Source organism: Stegostoma tigrinum, chromosome 3 (assembly GCF_030684315.1).
Source record: "Stegostoma tigrinum isolate sSteTig4 chromosome 3, sSteTig4.hap1, whole genome shotgun sequence".
Classification (NCBI taxonomy): Eukaryota; Metazoa; Chordata; class Chondrichthyes; order Orectolobiformes; family Stegostomatidae; genus Stegostoma; species Stegostoma tigrinum.
The window spans coordinates 4,695,115-4,714,296 of NC_081356.1; the positions used below are offsets into that span (position 1 = coordinate 4,695,115).

Genomic DNA, 19,182 nt, shown 5'->3' on the forward strand with positions numbered 1-19,182 from the left:
CAACTGCGCACTCTTACTGGCCTCTATTTCTGGTGAATTAGTGTTTGATCTGATTACACTTAAAATAGTTAGCTCCGCGTAAAATAGCGTAGATATGAAGGGGCCCTTTGTGGTAATGTCCCTACCTCACTTGGGAGGCCTGATCTCAGCCCTCTAACTGCTCCACTGTCTGAGGTACTATATCAGAACAAGCTTTCTTACAATCCATCCAATGGGGCCATTGCAACGTTCTTAAGCCTGTAGCCTATTGAGCAAAAATATTAAATTTCAGTTATTTTCGGGGGGGGCGGGGTGAAGCTAGTGATAGAGTTGATGAACAAAACAAGTTGGACATGACTGAATTCCTACATTGTGGAAGCAAGTCATTTGGCCTATTGAGCTCACTTTGTCAGAGCATGCCACTTTTTTCCTCCTTTCTCTGCCCCTATGATTCCTGTAACCCTGGGTTTCCCATAGCTAACCAGCTAGCCTGTGCACTGCTGAATATCAGAAGCAATTCAGCATAGTCAACCTAGTCCACTTTTGGACTGTGGGAGGACATGAGAGCACCAAGAGGAAATCGACATACAAACTTTCCAGGTACCCAGACTAGAATCAAACCTTGGTCCCCAGGATTGACAACTGTGCCACTACCACACTAGAGTAACTGTGTGCAAGTCTGGTACCATTTGAGTTTCTCCAGTGAACTTTTTGTTTCAGCATCTGAAATGTTCTTAAAAATAGAATGTTGTTTGCCTCACTGCTCATCTAACATAGCACTGTATACCAAAAGTTCTAAGTTTAATTGTGAAGTAGCTGTTAGGAGGGAAGGCATAGTTGACTTTACTCCCTGATATAAAAAGATGTTTAGCTTTCAGTGTTGAAGCAAACTGTAGCCAGTTTAAACTCTTGCTGTAGTATCCTAGTGATGGAATGTTGGTTTGCCAATCCATGGGCCATTCAGAGCAGTGAAATTGTGTAACCTGACCAGCAATGATCTGATGTCTAACTATCCAATTGATTTATGGGGCTGTCTGAATTAGAACAGCATTTATTACATTAAGCATGTCACACTCAATGTGCTAATAGTTCTTTAATCTCTTTAAGAGCTCTAGGATACCCTGAGGTTTTTATGGATGCTAACTGTTCACTAAGTGATTTCACACTTGGATGGTCTGATCAGATTTCTTAAATCTAATGGTTTGTGTTTTAGTAACTTTTGTGTATGGAATTAAATTACTCAAGCCAATAGCTTCTATACCCAAACTCAAACCAAGGCTCCTTCATAACATAGTACTGTTTTTGCATCAAGGGCAAAAACTTGCCTCAGAATTCTAATGTTGGCAGCTTTTAATGACTTAAGTACCACACAAGTGCATGCAATTTCTTCAATGTTGCACTTAGTGCTGATCAGATTAATCTGCAATAGACAATCTTCCTGACTCTCTCTCCCCTTTCTTGTTAACATCTCTCTTGCAAAGGGTCAAGAGCATCCTGTGGTGCATCATGGTTTCAGTGTGGAAATGGACGGTGTGTGCCATTAATATGGAAATGTGATGGAGATGATGACTGTACTGATGGTAGCGATGAGAGTGATTGTGGTAAGTAACTCCAGTCCAGGCAGCATCCTGGTAAATCTTGTCTGCACCCCCTCAAGCTTCCACATCTTCCTATAATGAAGTGACCAGAACTGAACACAATATTCCAAGCATGGTCTAACCAAAGTGTTAGATTCATACTTCAAACTACACATGGAGCAGAAATTCTAATCTCTCCCTAGTGACTTTTTGTCACTTAATTTTTCAGGCTATTGCTTGAAAAATATAAATTGTAGTACAGTAACATTGTTTCCACAACTGCACATACAAACAATTTAATGTACTTTTTGGACCTTACTCTTGAGCTTAAAGACTCACTTGCTCCTTTTTGAATTCCAGATCATCCTAGCTTCACTGCCACATGATCACTGCACCCCCCCCCATGTCTTTCATGTCATCAATCATCTTTGTGACCCTGACTCCTGTTCTTGTACCTTTTTTCCTCCCACCCCAAACATGAGATTTCAGCAGAAATGCCTTTGGCAGGGAAGTGTACACTTCCCTATGTTTGAACAGTGTCTGGAAGTGTTTAGGTGTGCCCAAGTGATGAGGTCTTGAAGCTGGTCTGGCTCAACCTAGCTTGTTCCATAGGGTAGCACTGCTTTGATTTGGGAACCTCTTGGTTACAAGTGTCTTGTTCAATCTAAAGTGAATGGCCACCAGTAGAGGGAGATTTCATGCTGGCACCTCAAATCAAAAGTGTAACTTGTCAACTTTCAGTTACCCTCTGAAGTGCACCAGGTAAATGCCTGGTATTTGGGGAAATAAGCAAAATCATGCTGTAGGTCTATTAAATTCCAAAGAACTCTACAGCATAGTCTTTAGAAAATCATGGATACATGGCATTTAAGGCATAGTGGGTCTACAGCATACAGTTCCTAGAGCAATACTTGTGTTTTGACACTTCCAAGTCTTAAGCTGATCAGATGTGCCAAGTACTTAATCAAATCTTGTGACTTAAAGTACATGGTATGAGAAAGGGAAAAACTATGGTTAACACTAATATTTTGAAACTTCTTAAGTGGAAGATGCTGTCAAAGCTCTGAAATCTTTGAATTGAATCATGTCATTTCTCAAGCTATAGAAACCCACATCAACACTATTAGATGGTTAATGACACTCCTGGCTTTGTCACAATAGACATGTGATTTTTCTCCTGTTAGTTATTTCTGGATGTCAGTTACTTGATCTCAGTACTCCAGTTATTGACACCTGAGCTGGGGAACAGTTCTCCTTACAGCCCCTATTGAATACCCAGTCCCTCTATCAAAGCCTAGCTACATGAGCCTCCAGAAATACTGTAAGTGTTGGCATAAGTGGAGTTGGAACCAAAGTAGTTAGACCTGCAGCTTGTGTAGTGTAAGGGCATACCAAATAACTGACAGATACAGATGGTGAGGATGAAGACCTAGCTCAAGTAGGTCTAGGTAGTAAACTACAAGAATGAAAGAAAATGGTCTGGCCTTGGTAAGAATATAAACCTAAAATTGTCTTGAGACTTCTGTCTCTCTTTGAGAGACAAAGGCTTGCTTTATTCAGCAAGATGTATTGAGCCCACCAACTAATGAAAAGTGAAAGCAAACTTGCATGGAAATTGGCATTAATAGCCAGTTTTTGAAACCTTGGCCTTTACATTGGCAAGAAGTGCCCATTTTAGGAAATGGGACCTGAATGCTCCTTCTGAAGATACCATTATTGGCTCTAAAATGGTGAGTCTGGTGTTTCTAATAGTACAGTTACTACCCCCCAAAAAAACTCCCAGTTTTCTACTGAGGAAAACATTGCACTAACCTGTCAAATGTGGTGTTTTGGTGACAATGAACCAAAACATGATGTAGCATGTGAACATTCAGTCACTGGCTGGTGTCTTGATGGTAATTATCATTAAATTGCATAATGTAAAATACAACCAACATTCTTCCTCCCACCAGGTAAAATCACCTGTGGACCATCAGACTTTGTATGCCATAATGGACATTGTGTGCCAAGCAAATGGCAGTGTGATGGCTCATCTGACTGTGAGGATGGATCAGATGAAAGTCCTGATATCTGTCGTAAGTATTGTTGGGAGCAATGAAGAACTTTGAGCTCAGTTCTTAACTATGCAAATAGAACACCTCTTGTGTAAGTAGGCTAAAATATCACCTAATCATCTTAGTATCATAGATGAAGACTAACTGACTATTCTTGTGAAAATAGCTTGTATTGAAGCTCTTCTCAACCTCGAGTATTTGTTTTAATTTTGCTGTAAATGTGTTTGAGCATCTTTCCTAGTTGATCTGCAGTTACAAATCTCTCAACTTTTGGAGAATAATTGGGATAATCAAACATTGATACAATTCATGAAATCCATCACTTAGATGCTTTTGTAGATTATCTAATCTGTAACCTACAAATGTAAAACAAGACAAAAGAACAATGACAAGTGGTGTTCTCTAGCTTTCCTATCAGTAAACAAAGCATTTGGGCTTTCATGGTAACTTGTATGACTGCTCATTTGAGCACTAACAAATTAGTTCAGAATTTTACAAGTCTAGCTATAGCACCATCTTGGGTACAAGGTATCTGGGTATGGATTTGTCAGTAAGTGGTATCTCTAAGCCATCTTAATCACAAGATTTGCACATTTTTTGCATATGTGCAACTTTAACTGCAGTCAATACTGTATCTATTCCAGATGCACAGATGTGCCAGTTGCATGAAATAAGCTGTGGTCCTGACTCTCTTCAGTGTATTCCTGATTCCTGGAAATGTGATGGAGAAAAGGACTGTGACAATGGCAGTGATGAAGAGAACTGTGGTATGCAACTTGCAACTTTATCTAGAATGTCCTCTTAGTTAACATTCAAGGCTCTGAACTAAACCAACTGACCTAGTATGAAGGCATTTCACTTAATCTGTGTGGAAGTGGCAACTTGACTACAGTAGCTACTTGTGGGCAGGGGATAGAATCTTAAACTTGCAGCCCACTGGTCCTCTCTTTTCAATACAGCCTTTGATATTTAGACCTTTTTTAATTACACCTCACACTAGCTGGTCAATCTGTCCTGATACAATGGACTCAAATTGGCTTTTTGGAGTGACTTCTTGAAAGTCAGCTGTCAGTACACATGTTGCTTTTGCCTTGTGCTCAACAACTTTTTTGAACCTTGATGTCAGGAAATTAACAACATTGTGATTGACAAGAGCTAATTGTCAGCAATCCCCTTTCCATAACCTGATTAGCTTCAATTTAAACCCCCCCCCCCCCCCCAACAAAGTAGAGCCCAAATTCTGTGTCTGGAAACTCAAATGGAAGTGTTGATTCCTAGTGTTTCACCTAGTGAAATTTTTTGGTTTAGATTTTAAATCAACCTAAATATCAGACTTTGTCAAATCATGACAAGCACTCCATTAACTCCACTCAATAAGCAGTCTGTCCTCTTTAAATGGTTATCCTATATTCACTTTCTACCTGACATAGCTTAAAGCTGTGTTCAAGAACAACTAAAATATTGAATGTTATACTATATAACAGTGAGTTTAAGGACACGCAAAGCCATGCTTAAACAAGTAGACTTGCCTGATGGCAGGATATTACTTAGTAATCTGACATTCTGGGTGGGTGGGGGGAGAGGAAGGAAAGAGACTGTCATACCACTGGGCTAACAACATGTATTAGGTTGAAGGATGTACAGAATATTCTGATTTTATAATAGAATAAATCATAAATACAACAGTTCTACAGGGTGTTCCTGTTTTTACTTTTCAGGCACTTTGGTTTGCAGTATACTTGAGTTCACATGTGCCAACAGCAGATGCATTTCCAAAACATTTATCTGCAATGGTGAAGATGACTGTGGTGATGGGAGTGATGAACGAGGTTGTGCCCCATTTGTTTGTCACATTCATGAATTTCAGTGTAATAGTTCTGAATGTATCCCTATGAATTGGGTGTGTGACACTAATGCTGACTGTGCTGACCAGTCTGATGAAGCTCCAGAACATTGTGGGTATACACTTGCCCCTGTGACCTGCTCCTCCAGTGAGTTCGTGTGCACATCTGGTGAATGCATCAATCACAGTTGGTACTGTGATGGTGATAATGATTGCAAAGATGGAAGTGATGAAGTGAACTGCCGTAAGTAGCCTATCTTGTATGCTGGGATCTGATCTTCAACTCCAATTTTCTGAAGGCATGAATTTCCAAAATAGTCTCTTCACCTGGACAGATCTTTAATGCAGTATCAGCACAGATGATACCACATTCCAAGAATATCAGCCTTTATTCTTAACTCCAAAAGGCATAATGTTGCCTCTGTAACTGAGGTATTCTGTATGTAGTGACTTTTGAATCCTAACCAAGAATAGGTCTGACATTTTAAACCTCTAAGCAAAGTTGAAGGTCTTAACCCTGCAAGTTACAAAGAATCTTTCCACTGTCTTACCTTTTTCTAAAAAAACCTAACCCAGGAAGGAATCATCACTTTACTTCAACCATGACTGTCCAGGTTAATTATTGGTAACATCACATACACTTAGCCTTCATTCTCTTACTTGCTTTGTTTCTTGGCCACTTCTAGCAGTTAAGTCTTCAAAACCTCTGCAAAATAGAATCTAACTCTGAACTTGTACCTTCTAAAGTCTACCACTAGACGTCAAATGTTATAATCAAAACCACTTAATCTCTTGTGTTCATGGAGTGTAGAACATAGTCAAATGCAAACATATGCCTGGTCTCCTTGGTTTTATGATATTTCTAACTGATTCTTTGTTAACAGTTCCTCAAACATGTAGACCAGATTACTTTCAATGTGGTGATGGTAATTGCATCCCTGGGAACAAGATCTGCAATAACTTTGCAGACTGCTCTGATGCTAGTGATGAAGCCAACTGCAAGAATGGTAGGTGCAAATTAGTACAAATAACTAAACTAGAGTGGTGTGAAGTGGTGTTAATACAGCTGTTTGTTTCTAGACTGCACTGGTCCCTCTGACTTTAAATGCCAAAGTGGAGAATGCATAGCTATAACCCAAGTATGTGACCACAAATGGGACTGCAGAGATCGGAGTGATGAACCCTTCAAATGCCGTAAGTTTCTTGCTGTGATTTTGATCAATCATCAAATGAACTTTAAAGATCTCTCCTTTATACACAGCTATCTATTCCCAGCTAGTCAGTAATCTCAAACACTATTTTATCTGTCATCTATCAAAGATGTTCCAACAGTTTTCTTCAAGCTGAAGTGCAGTAGTGATTGTTAACAGACCACTGAGACTTAACATGATAAGCCTCAATGCCTTTAAGGTTCCACATGGTAGGCTATTGGAGAAAATAGAGGCATGGGATTGAGGGAGATTTAGCAGTTTGGATGAGAAACTGGCTTTCTGTAAGAAGGCAATGAATGGTGGTTGATGGAAAATATTCAGCTTGGAGTCAGGTTACTAGTGGTGTGCCTCAAGGATCTGTTTTGGGACCACTGCTGCTTTGTCATTTTCATAAATGACTTGGACACAGGCATAGGTGGATGGGTTAGCAAGTCTGCAGATGACACTACAGTTGGAGTGGTGGACAGTGTGGAAGAATGTTGCAAGGAGACTTGGACAAACTGCAGAATTAGGCTGAAAGGTGGCAAATGGAGTTCAATGTGAGGTGAATCGCTTTGGGAGGAATAATAGGAAGGCAGAATACCAGTTCAGTGGAAAGATTCTTGGTAGTGTGGATGTGCAGAGGGATCTTGGTGTCCAGGTACATAGATCCCTGAAAGTTGCCACCCAGGTTGATAGTGCTGTTAAGAAGGCTTGGTCTGTTAGGTTTTGTTGGTAGAGGGATTGAGTTCTGGAACTATGATGTCATGATGCAATAGCACAAAATGCTAGTGTGGTCTCATTTGGAATATTGCATGCCATTCTGTTCACCCCATTACAGGAAAGATGTGGAAGCATTGGAAAAATTGCAGAGGAGATTTAGCAGGATGTTGCCTTCCCTAGAGCACAGGGCCTATGAAAGGTTGAGGCACTTGGGTCTCTTTTCAATGGAGAGAAGGAGGCCAAGAGGGGATTTAATAGAGACATACAAGATGATCCGAGGATTAGATAGGGTGGACAGTGACTTAGCCCATGCAGTTGAGCCCCAAAGGTGGGTGTTGTGCTTCTATAGCAAGGAATAGCTTAAACTTTGGATCTTAATTACAAGATTTAACCAGGTTCAAGTCCAACACTGCACAACCAGATTGTTCTGAAAAATGTCTTGATCTCTCTCTGCAGGGCTGAATGAATGTTTGGTGAACAATGGAGACTGCTCTCATATTTGCAGGGACCTTCTTATTGGTTATGAATGTGATTGTCCTGCTGGGTTTGAGCTTGTTGATGGCAGAATTTGTGATGGTAAGTTGCTGTCTGCATCATCATACAAATCTAACCTCCTGATCTATAATACTAGATTTTTGTTTTTAGATACCAATGAGTGTCTCAACCCTGGAGCCTGCAGTCAGATTTGTATTAACTTGAAAGGAAGCTACAAATGTGAATGTTATGAAGGGTATCACATGGATCCTGCTACTAGAGTTTGCAAGGCTACTGGCAAGTATACTTTAACTCCTCTAAAATCTACTGTAAACCAGTTTTAAGCAATGCCAGACTTGCTCAGTAGCTTCTAATGTAGCATGTCTAAAACTTTAGAATTTCCCAGGTGAACTTGCAGGGTTATACTGATTAGAGCTTATAACTTTGTCTATATTATAAGCCAGCACAAGGTTCAATTTTCAAGCTTGAATAAAACCGCTGCAACCTGGTTGCACACTTTAAGTGAGTGAAATACTTGAACTTGCACTTATTTATTTGCTCTTTAAAGGCAAAGAGCCTTACCTGATCTTCACAAATCGTCATGACATTCGGAAACTGGGACTGCATCATCAAGAGTATAGCCAGGTACTTGTGCAGCTGAGAAATGCTGCAGCACTAGATGCTGATGTTGTAGAGCAAGAGATCTTCTGGGCTGACTTGAGCCAGCAGGCAATTTTCAGGTAACATCTATGGGCATCTCTACTCAATGTATCTGCATATTATAACTTGAACAAAATCAATTAAAGTTCACATTAAAACCTTTTGTCCTCCATTACACTTAAAATGGCAAACTGCCCTGGCATGGGATGGTCCAGTGCTAACACCATTTTTATAGCACCAGGGATCCAGGCTCCAACCCAGCCTTGGGTGATTGGAGGTTGCACATTCGCTCCCTGTTTCATCCAGGTGATCAGGCTTCCTCCACTGTAGATGTACAGGTTGGGTGGGTCTTATTCTGGGGTTGGTGGGAAAGAAAACAAATGTGGGGAGAAGGTTCCCCTAGGGGAATACACTTGCCAGTGTCATCTTGGGCTGAGTGGTCTGTCCCCAAATTATAGGGATTCTATGACCTAACAGGACCCTTTTATCTGTTTTGGAGGCAGTTGGTCACACTTCTAGCCATCAATGTATACCTCCACCTTGCTGTAGTAGACATCTAATTCATGATTGCAATACCAGCTTCTTTGAACTGTTTCATTGCAGAGGCAATGCCATTAACTTTTTTCCTCTCCTCTAATAGTGCATCCATGAATAGATACAAAGGCAAAACTGGTCAGTCAGTCCTTGCCAAGGACTTGGGCATTCCTGTGGGAATTGCTGTGGATTGGATTTACAAGCACATATATTGGACTGACCGTGGTACAAAAACAATATCTGTGGCGACATTGGATGGATCCAGAAAGACTGTTCTCTTTGACAGCAACTTAACAGAGCCTGCTTCTATAGCAGTTGATCCACATTCTGGGTACTTCTTTAAACTTGTGGCACTTTTATAATACCTAATTACATAAGCTTCAACTTTCCAAAGTTAATTCTCACCCAGATGGTATCTTTCAACTAAATTTGAGTTTTGTTGTAACCATGCCCAAATATGGGAGCAGCAGCATGGTGGTGCAGGGGTAAGGGAAGTAAGGGATGCTAACTTGAGTCCCTAGTAGAAGTCGACTTGAGTGTCCATCCACTTCCAAGAGCACAACTTGAACACAACCACAATGCCAGGCAGGCATAACTTCCTTCAAAGTCCATGCTTGACAAGTGGGCTGATGTCTTGTTTAAATGTTCAGTGGTCTTGAGCACCAAACTTGCATAATATTTGATATCATGACTGCAAAGTAACATAAGGTAACTTTCTCTCACTACAGTCACAATAGTTTTTGGTTTTAAACTGCTAAAATAGCATTCACTAGTGATTTAAGTAGTTAAAATGTTGTAACAAATTCTGACTCTCCTACAGGTTTGTTTACTGGTCAGACTGGGGTGAGCCAGCAAAGATAGAAAAGGCAGGAATGAATGGTGTTGATCGTCAAATATTGGTCGACCAAAGGATTCAAAGGCCAAATGGCATTGCACTTGGTAAGTGTCTTGTTTTTTGAATTGGAGCTCAAGATCTCTATTTCATTAAAGTAATAGATGGCTGGTTTTTTTCTTAGACCTTGTGAAACAGTGCCTCTACTGGGTTGATGCAAAACTCCACACCTTGTCCAGTATAGGGCTGAATGGACAAGACAGAAGACTAGTGATTGCATCACCAGAATTTCTTTCCCGTCCTTGTGGTGTTGCAGTGTTTGAGGTAAGGCAGAGTTTTGCAATGTATGTGCCCCTGCCATTCCTGACTTCAAGGGTTTGTGATGTAAATTCTTGCATGGCTGTTTCCCAGATGTTTTTAATCCCTCAATTTAATTACTAGCTTCACTCACCTGACTAAATAACAACTAACTAGCTTGCTTCACTTCACTAATTCTACACTTTCAAGAACCTAAATGTAGAAAACTACCCCCTGGTCTGTTAGCTCTTCCCAGAACAAATGTGTCCAGGCTGTGGCAGAACTAATGCTATGCCACCCTGGAAGTTTGAACAAAACTCTACCAAGGGTAACTAGGTCAAACACTTGACCTAGCATAATCACAATGAAGATTTTAAGTTAAGTACCAATGCTCTTACTCATAGTACTATAAGTTTGGGAACGAGTGGTTTCTCTAGACTGACTACTCAATACCAGAGGAAATAAGCTCTGAACTGGAGTGAGTTCAACTGGCAAGAACTTGTATTCATAGTCCATGGATGTCTTGTAGTCCTCCAAATGTGATATAGAAAATGTTTTTAAGTGAAATTTGGCCAGGATAGGAACTTGAATAGGGTCCTGTCTGCTCAATTGAAATTTCCTCTGCAACTGCTAGCTTGCTTTAGTTTGACCTTCATGCACATGTTCATGTTGTTCACTTGCATGGAGTATCTTGCACAACTTTTTTTAGAAAACACCTTTTCTAGGACCCACTGAGGGCTTAAAACAGCCACAACTTTTTCATCACAATCTCTGGTAGATCCTGCCAGCATTCTTAATTCAGTAAATAATTTGTCCCTGGCTGCAAAATGATACTTTAGTGCCAATTCTACACTCTTTGGATTAGTTTTTCTAAACTACTGCACTTCAGGTGGAGACTATCCAGACAATGTGCAAGAACTACAGGTTATTGCTTTAACTGTATCTTGCAACAACTGAGATACCAACCTAATCTTTCAGAATCATGTTTTCTGGATTGATGAAGAAACCGAGGCAATCTATGGAGCCAACAAGTTCACAGGAGCAGATGTTGAAACACTTGTTTATAATCTCCAGCAACCACATGATATCTTGGTTTACCATGAGCTGCTTCAGTTACCTGGTAAGTTTAGCCATTGGCTTGTTTTTGTCATCTTGCATTGAACTTGCTCCACAAAAGCACTCTTTGGACTGAACTGTTACAATGCCTTGGTTGGCATGTACTAGTGTGATAAATTTTCACGGGCAATTTTGTGCTAATGTTAAAGTTCACAGCTTTGGATGAGAATTCCTTTCCAGCCACCTCTGCAATCAGCTGAACAATCTTGAAGGCAGTGACATGACTTACAAATTTGTTTGTAATCTCTAGAGGCAGCTTGTAGCTGTTGGCTTTCTTGTATTACTGGCATTGTATTAGAAGACAAACCCTCAAAGATAGGGTTAGCCTGTTTGTCCATGGTTAAGTAAAACCCACTAATTTCAGCTAATATTAGACTGTTCTTCAGCCACTTGTCACTTTTTTTCCTTGCACCTGAACTCCCTGGATATGAATAGACCAGCAATTGGTCTGAAACCTTGATTCCTGATCCATATCAACTTTCCTTCTCAAGGCTAAAGTGTTCACACTAGCATCAATACAAGACCTTGATGTTTCTGCCTGGGTATTTCATCTAACAGATACTACTATACACCTCTAGTTCTGGTTAGCATTGCTTGGTAACTTTCTGTGCTCCCTAAATAGATACAAATTTCAGTAAGTGATGCTGAACATCAGTGTCTCAATTTTTGGTCCAAGACTTTATCCTACCAGAATGCATTTGTCTAACCAGTAAGGATTTCTTGCTAAACTAATAATTCTCTACTTACCAAAAGATAACTGCAAGTTTAAAAAAACCCAGTAGTGAATGCAACTTGGTCTCTGGACCATAGTCTCCAAATTTGTTCAGTTAATAGCTGTGTGGTCTTGAGCAAGATTTTGTTCAAAGTTGTGCTATGGTCACGTTTTACAAGCCCATATCCTGAATAGTTCTTATTGGCAAATCTTTCTTGCAGGTAAGAACTGGTGTAATGACAGTGGAAACTGTGAATACATGTGTCTTCCTGCTCCTCAACATAAAGAATTCTCTCCCAAATACACATGTGTGTGCCCACCTGGAATGAAACTGGAACATGGACAGAAGTGTGGAACAGGTACCAGACAGTGGGTTGCAGTGATATTCATTGAGGTTCTGCATTGAACATTGGGGGGAGATGTGCAGTGGCAGCATTCCACAGCAAAATGCTTCCAGTCAGTAGAGACCTGTTCAAATAGAACAAGCTTGTAACTTAGGAATTATTGTAACATGAGAAGCTCTACAAACACCTTTTTCACAATCATCCTCCTTTTGACATGGAGTCCCTGCATTTTAATTTAAGTTGTCTTTCCCTATTTAAACCATTCATGTACTAGGTGTTAAACCCAACTAACTTTTTTGCCTTCAGATTTCACAGCCTGTGGTATCTATGAAATCCATTGTGGCCATGGATCTCACGAGTGCGTTCCTCTATCCTGGAAGTGTGATGGTGAAAAAGACTGTACTAATGGTGGTGATGAAGAGAACTGTGGTGAGCCAGTTGTCTACAATTAGTGTTTACATAGTTAGCTTAGCTAACTCAAATATTGCAAAATTAACCATCAGCCCTTGCTGAAACTGTAGACTAACAGTATACTGTAACAACAGCAAATGTTCTAGTTTTTATTGTATAAACAAATGTTGGTCAACAATTCAAGCACAACTCCTCCCACTTTGTAGGATTGACTAGTGATAACCCCCAACACCACAGACCTATACTCCATCCTCTTACCACTTGTATATCAATGTTACAAAGTAACTTTCCTAGCTTGCTGTTTTGGGACTCATCACTCTCTGTAGTAGAACCCTTTGCTCTTAAACTTGGAGCAAATGCTCTATTTCAGCTGCTAGCACAAATTCTATTTAGCATTAAGTTAAAACCAAGATTTTAATTTACAGCATGTTTAGTTTCTGTTTGTAAATAGGAACAAAAACAAGGTGCAGGTTTAAAAAACCTCAGTCTGACAGCATCTGAAGAAAATCAGCTAATGTATATCACGTCCCCCAACCAGTGACTCTCCCTCTGGACAGTTATCAGACCAAACATTAACTTTTTTGGATGCTGCCTGACCAGCTGAGATCTTACAGTATCTTCTGTTTTCTAGCATTTATTTGAAGACTGTTCTCCAGAACACCTGGAGACTCTTAGCAAAAGCTGGGCAGCTGTAAATATTTGTTACTGAAGTCCTCAAGCAATACTACACTCTCTCTCCTCTCTTTAGGCACCCTTACTTGTAGTGCACTAGAGTTTACTTGCTCCAGTGGCAGATGTGTTTCCAAATCCTTTGTTTGCAATGGTGAAGATGATTGTGGTGATGGAAGTGATGAAAAAGGATGTCCTAGAGCTCTATGTGGCTCACATGAGTTTCAGTGCAGCAACTTGGAGTGTATCCCTTCAAGCTGGGTGTGTGACAGTAATATTGACTGTACAGACAAGTCTGATGAAGCTGCAAAACTGTGTGGACATACTCCTGCACCTCTCAAAACTTGCTCTATCAATGAGATTCAATGTAACTCAGGAGAATGCATCCACTCCCAGTGGCACTGTGATGGTGATGAGGATTGCAAGGATGGAAGCGATGAAATTAATTGTTGTAAGTAAACAATTAATCCTTGCTCTTGATACCTGTTACTTCACACTTGGTCTACTTGATAAGTCAATTATCATGGGGTGTGGACTAGCTTCTTAGTTATCAAGGCTGATTTTGAACCCTTATCTCAACCAAAAGTAACACCTACCCTTCTGCTCATGAACAAAGTTTAACCAGTGTGTTACCTTTTTAAGCCCCTCACACTTGTCAACCAGACGACTTCAGATGTGGTGATGGCTCTTGTATCCGTGGAAGTGCAAAGTGTAACAGCTATAAGGATTGCAATGATGGAAGTGATGAAGTAAACTGCAATGGTAAGAACAAGCATGTATGAATTTAGTGGCCTCTAACAGTGAAATGTATGGATGTGGAGGACCAGCTGTTATCCAACCTAGATAACTTAAATGAGTGACAATAGGAATTCAGGTTTGTAACTACTAGTTCTGAAAGCAATGTACATGCTGTCACCACCCCCTGCCCCCCCCAAACCTAGCTTGCTGTGAACATGAGGTGACTCTTGGGGCCGTTATCCATGGGATAAACTGAAAGATTGGCCACTTACTTCCCCCAATAACTGTAGAATTGGATGGCTGGTGACAGTTTGAGCTAGCAAAGCATTTTCTACTAGAAAACTGTCTACTCTTGCAGGCAAAAGAAACAACCTTCATGTAGGAATAAGGATAAAGATTGCATTCTGCACAAAATGCAAGTATGAGTCTGAGGCAAGAACAATTTGACACAATCCAACTACATCACCCTGAAGAACAAGGAAAGTTGGGTTTTTGAGGCAGTGAATACTAACGTAGCATCCTTGAACTAAGGTTTTGGTGCCTCATTTGGCTGAAATCTCACTGGTGCAGAATGCCCATAATAACACAGACTGAAGGATATTGCAAGTGCTTGCTGGGTAGGAGTAGTTCATTCTTCTGGATTCACCCACTTCCCATTGGGATAATGGCCTAGACTAGCTCTCCCGTTTTGAGGATAGATCCTTTTTTAAGCAGTCTCCTGACAAACTACCTAATACCACAACCTACTGTAATTGAGCTCATTGTTTGCTCAACTAATCAAAATTCTAGTAACTTGACAGTACAAAATGACCAACTTGTTTTCAGTATCAAGTGGCATTTTGACTTTGCTTTTCAGGTACAGAATGCCTTGTGCCAACTGAATTCAAATGCCAAAGTGGTGAATGCATAAGTATTGACAAAGTGTGTAACCACTGGCAAGATTGCAAGGATCGCAGTGATGAACCTGCTGAATGCAGTAAGTAGAGATTTATTGCTTGTGACTGGAACAACTACACAGCATGCAGGTTCTACCCTTTACCTGTTGCTCCCTTGAAAGGGATAACTTTATACGTCAAAAGGTGAACAGCAAAATGAGTACACATTTCCCACTAAATACAAGGATTTGGGCCTCATAATACATGGATATAACAAGTAATGATATCAGTGGTAGAGAAATGCCACAAGGCTGCCAACATCAGTGCTGACTTGAAGTTGTAGCACTTGACAGCTATTTGAGTAGACTTGAAGAGGAGCAATAATTCTCAATGGAGTACAACTCGGGCACACTGCCACAGCTAAGAAAAGGATTGTCCTAGCCTACCAGTTTGGCTTTTTGAATTGAAAGTTTCATTAAGTAATGAAAACTAAATTGGCCTTAGGCAATTGCCTAAAGGCTATGATGGAATTGGCTTTCCCTGCTTTCCAAACCTGCCTTTTTAAAATGGAGTAGATTTTGTGCTTGTAACCACTATCTCAGTCACTAATGCTTGTCAGTAGTTTTCACTCTCTGCCTCAATTTTTTTTCTAACCCTAACAGATCAGAATGAATGCCAAGTGAACAATGGTGGCTGCATGCATACCTGTCAGGATCTTGTTATTGGCTACCAGTGCAGTTGTGCTCCTGGCTTTGAGCTGGTCGATGACAAAAACTGTAGAGGTAACTTTTTCTCTTCTCCCCTCAGTTTTTATTTCTAGATTTAAGAGCTTAGGACTGAAATTTTGTCTTTTGACAGATATTGATGAATGTCAAAGTCCTGGGACTTGTAGCCAAATTTGTACCAACACCATAGGGAGTTATGAATGTGCATGTCACAAAGAATACTATCTGGATCCAGTAACTAGAGTTTGCAAGGCAATAGGTAAGTTGGAACAATGCCCTATGTTGTAACTTTCTCCATGCAACTGAAAGACCTCTTCCCTTTTCATCCTATGCAAGTTCCAAAACCCTCTAGGTAACTCCTATAGTTTACAACCCACTATTCAAGAACTTCCACTTGCCACTGATATTGACATCTCCTTTTAGTGGTCAAACAAAAGTTGAGAAGGCCCTTTAAAGGGGTTTTTACTGTCACTTGTGACACTTTTTTGGGGTACTGGACCAACTTCATTAGTCTAATCAAGACAGTAGGATTGATATCAGCTTGCTTTTTTCTTTGTAGAATTTATGCCTACAAATCATCTGGGAATAGGTGCCCCAACAGTTTGTTGAAATTGTTCGTATCCACAGCTACTTTTACTAGCTTTGTCACAATCTCTAATCTGATTCACTGTTTGAATTAACCCGAGCCAGAAGGCTATTCAACTTTCTAAAGCACACTTGCCCTGCCATCCATTTCAAGACAATGAAATGATACAGTAAACAATTCTCTTCCTCCTAAAATAGGAAAAGAACCTTATTTGGTTTTTACCAATCATCATGATATCCGGAAAGTGGGATTGCGCCAAATGGAATACACCCAAGTAGCTCGGAAGCTGAGAAATGCTGTGGCACTTGATGCTGATGTTGCAGCAAAAAGGATCTTCTGGGCTGATCTGGCACAGCAAGCAATATTCAGGTGAGCACTTCACCAAAGCTGATTTCCTAATGCTGGCTTGAGACATGGTCACCACATACAGAAAGTTCTGATTTGCCTCCAGTTAAAATTTCTACCACTTTGTACAATTCTCTAGAGCATGGCTTCTAAGGAGTCACGGCTTTCTATATGCCTGGGTTAATCAAAGCTTGCTATTTAACTAGGCCTTGGCTTCATTACTACTGCCAAGTAGATAATCAGCTATACAATGGACATGAAATGTCAGTCACAAGCTATCTGCATTCTTTCAGGCAGCATGCAGTAACTTTTTTACAACTGAGTTTAAAAATTTAGAATTCTACTCCATCTTTGTCTCAATTGCCCCAGTTAAACTTCCTCCTTTTTGGCATGATCACTCCTGACACCAAACAGACTTTAATGCCTAAAGCAACCTACATAATTTGATACTTCTGGCATCCAAGGTTGTTGCATAACAAAGCACCACACTGCAGTTCCACTATTGGCTAGTGCAGGCAATATGAATAGAGATTTTTGAATTGATAGCCATCAAACTAACACTGATACAACATAGATAATAAAATGAGGCTGGATGAACACAGCAGGCCAAGCAGCATCTCAGGAGCACGAAAGCTGACGTTTCGGGCCTAGACCCTGACACTGAAGGGTCTAGGCCTGAAATGTCAGCTTTTGTGCTCCTGAGATGCTGCTTGGCCTGCTGTGTTCATCCAGCCTCACATTTTATTATCTTGGGAACTGCAGATGCTGGAGAATTCCATTATCACTGATACAACATACATACCTTGCACTAATGTCTGTCTAATTTAGTTTTTATACTTTTCTGAAGCATTGCCTTTTAAGTCAAACTTTGGCCCTAAACTTAGATTTTTAAACTGGGTGGAGCATTCATGGCTAAGTGCTCAAGATTAGGTCACCTGGCCACCAGATCATTTGAGCTATACACTCTCCTTCCACATCAGGAATTTCTGACATCCTTATGGCTGTAGAAAGTCTCAACCTTGGCACATCTAATGATTTTTGGTTTTTGATTCCTGCAAATGTAGTTGCATTACTTTGTTTAAACATTGCAGTCTGAAAAGATTCCTGATTTATCTCTTCTAGTGTGTCCATGGATAAACATGAAAACATGAATGAATCCAACATTGCCAAAGATCTTGGGATGCCTGTGGGAATTGCTGTGGACTGGATCTACAAACACATCTATTGGACAGATTGTGGCACTAAAACCATATCTGTTGCTAACTATGATGGCAGCAAAAGGAAAATCCTTTTTGATACAGACTTGATGGAGCCAGCTTCAGTAGCTGTTAACCCACTATCTGGGTACTAGACAATCTTAACTTGAGGTTGCACATTGAGTGGCTTGGTTTTTGGGGTGGAAAAAGTGGGCATTCATGACTCAACACTTTCTTGCTTTTGGACTTGTTCCAAGAACATGTGACTTAACACTTGCTAGTAGTACACTTCAAAATGCCCAGTTTTCAACATTCTTTTTGGCACTAGCATGGCATATCAAATCTAGCATGACAGACCACCTAACTTCAATTGTCATGTTTGATTTATAGCACATCTCAATGCAATCCTTTTATGGACATGTGCCAAAAAACACTTAATACTTACAACATGACCTTTTGTTTGTCTAGCTATCTCTACTGGTCAGATTGGGGTGAGCCAGCAAAGATCGAAAAAGCAGGAATGAATGGCAATGACCGTAATGTTCTTGTGGCTACAGATATTCAATGGCCAAATGGCATTGCTCTTGGTAAGCATACATTCCTTCTCTTCACTAGAGAAAGCAGTATCTTCTAGTTTAACAATCCATCCTTCTCTGCAGATCTTGTGAGAAGCCGGCTCTATTGGGTTGACTTAAAGCTGCACACTCTAACAAGTGTAGACTTAAATGGCCAAGACAGAAGAATTGTACTGCAGTCAAGAGAATTCCTCCCTAACCCTCTTAGAATCAGCATATTTGAAGTAAGTTGACTAGATGTGGGTTTTTCAGCCCTATTGGACTTCTTTTTAAGAACAAAACTAGCAATCACCAAATCCAGCAGCAACTGTGAAGACTAAGCTACTGTTAACTGGACAGAGGTTGACCATTACTAGCAACAGTAGCTGTTCATTCCATGTCAGCTGTCTTCCCACTAAGCTCTTAAGCATTAAGACACCAAGACTAAACCATCTTAATGGACCTTCTTGGTCCTCAGCTCAACTCCCCATCCAATTCTGCATTAGCTTCAGATGTCCCACTTCACTGTTTTAAGACTTGGTTCCACTCTAGTTGTGATAGTCACTATTCACCAGCCCTAAACTAGAACATTAATCTTGTTTGCACTTCGTCTGTCATCTAACTTGCTCTGCTAGATGGCTGTGTATGTCTCCCCTTTTTAGCTCTACTTATTGCCCACCATCCTCCTTTAACCCTTCAACTGTTGACCCTTCTTCTCTCCTTCTTCTTTCCCCCCCCCAAAAAAAAA

The 19,182-nt window shown here is 40.4% G+C and overlaps 1 protein-coding gene across 1 annotated transcript in view; it reads left to right on the top strand.

The window, feature by feature from the left end:
* LOC125450671 (low-density lipoprotein receptor-related protein 2-like) overlaps window positions 1-19,182 on the top strand; it is a 160,715-nt gene that overhangs the window by 129,089 nt on the left and 12,444 nt on the right. Inside the window, 11 exon segments of the mRNA XM_059642582.1 lie at window positions 1,461-1,580; window positions 3,509-3,631; window positions 4,255-4,377; window positions 5,329-5,697; window positions 6,338-6,460; window positions 6,534-6,647; window positions 7,823-8,137; window positions 8,409-8,580; window positions 9,141-9,365; window positions 18,349-18,467; window positions 18,540-18,679. Of these exon segments, the coding sequence (XP_059498565.1) occupies window positions 1,461-1,580; window positions 3,509-3,631; window positions 4,255-4,377; window positions 5,329-5,697; window positions 6,338-6,460; window positions 6,534-6,647; window positions 7,823-8,137; window positions 8,409-8,580; window positions 9,141-9,365; window positions 18,349-18,467; window positions 18,540-18,679 (1,943 nt within the window).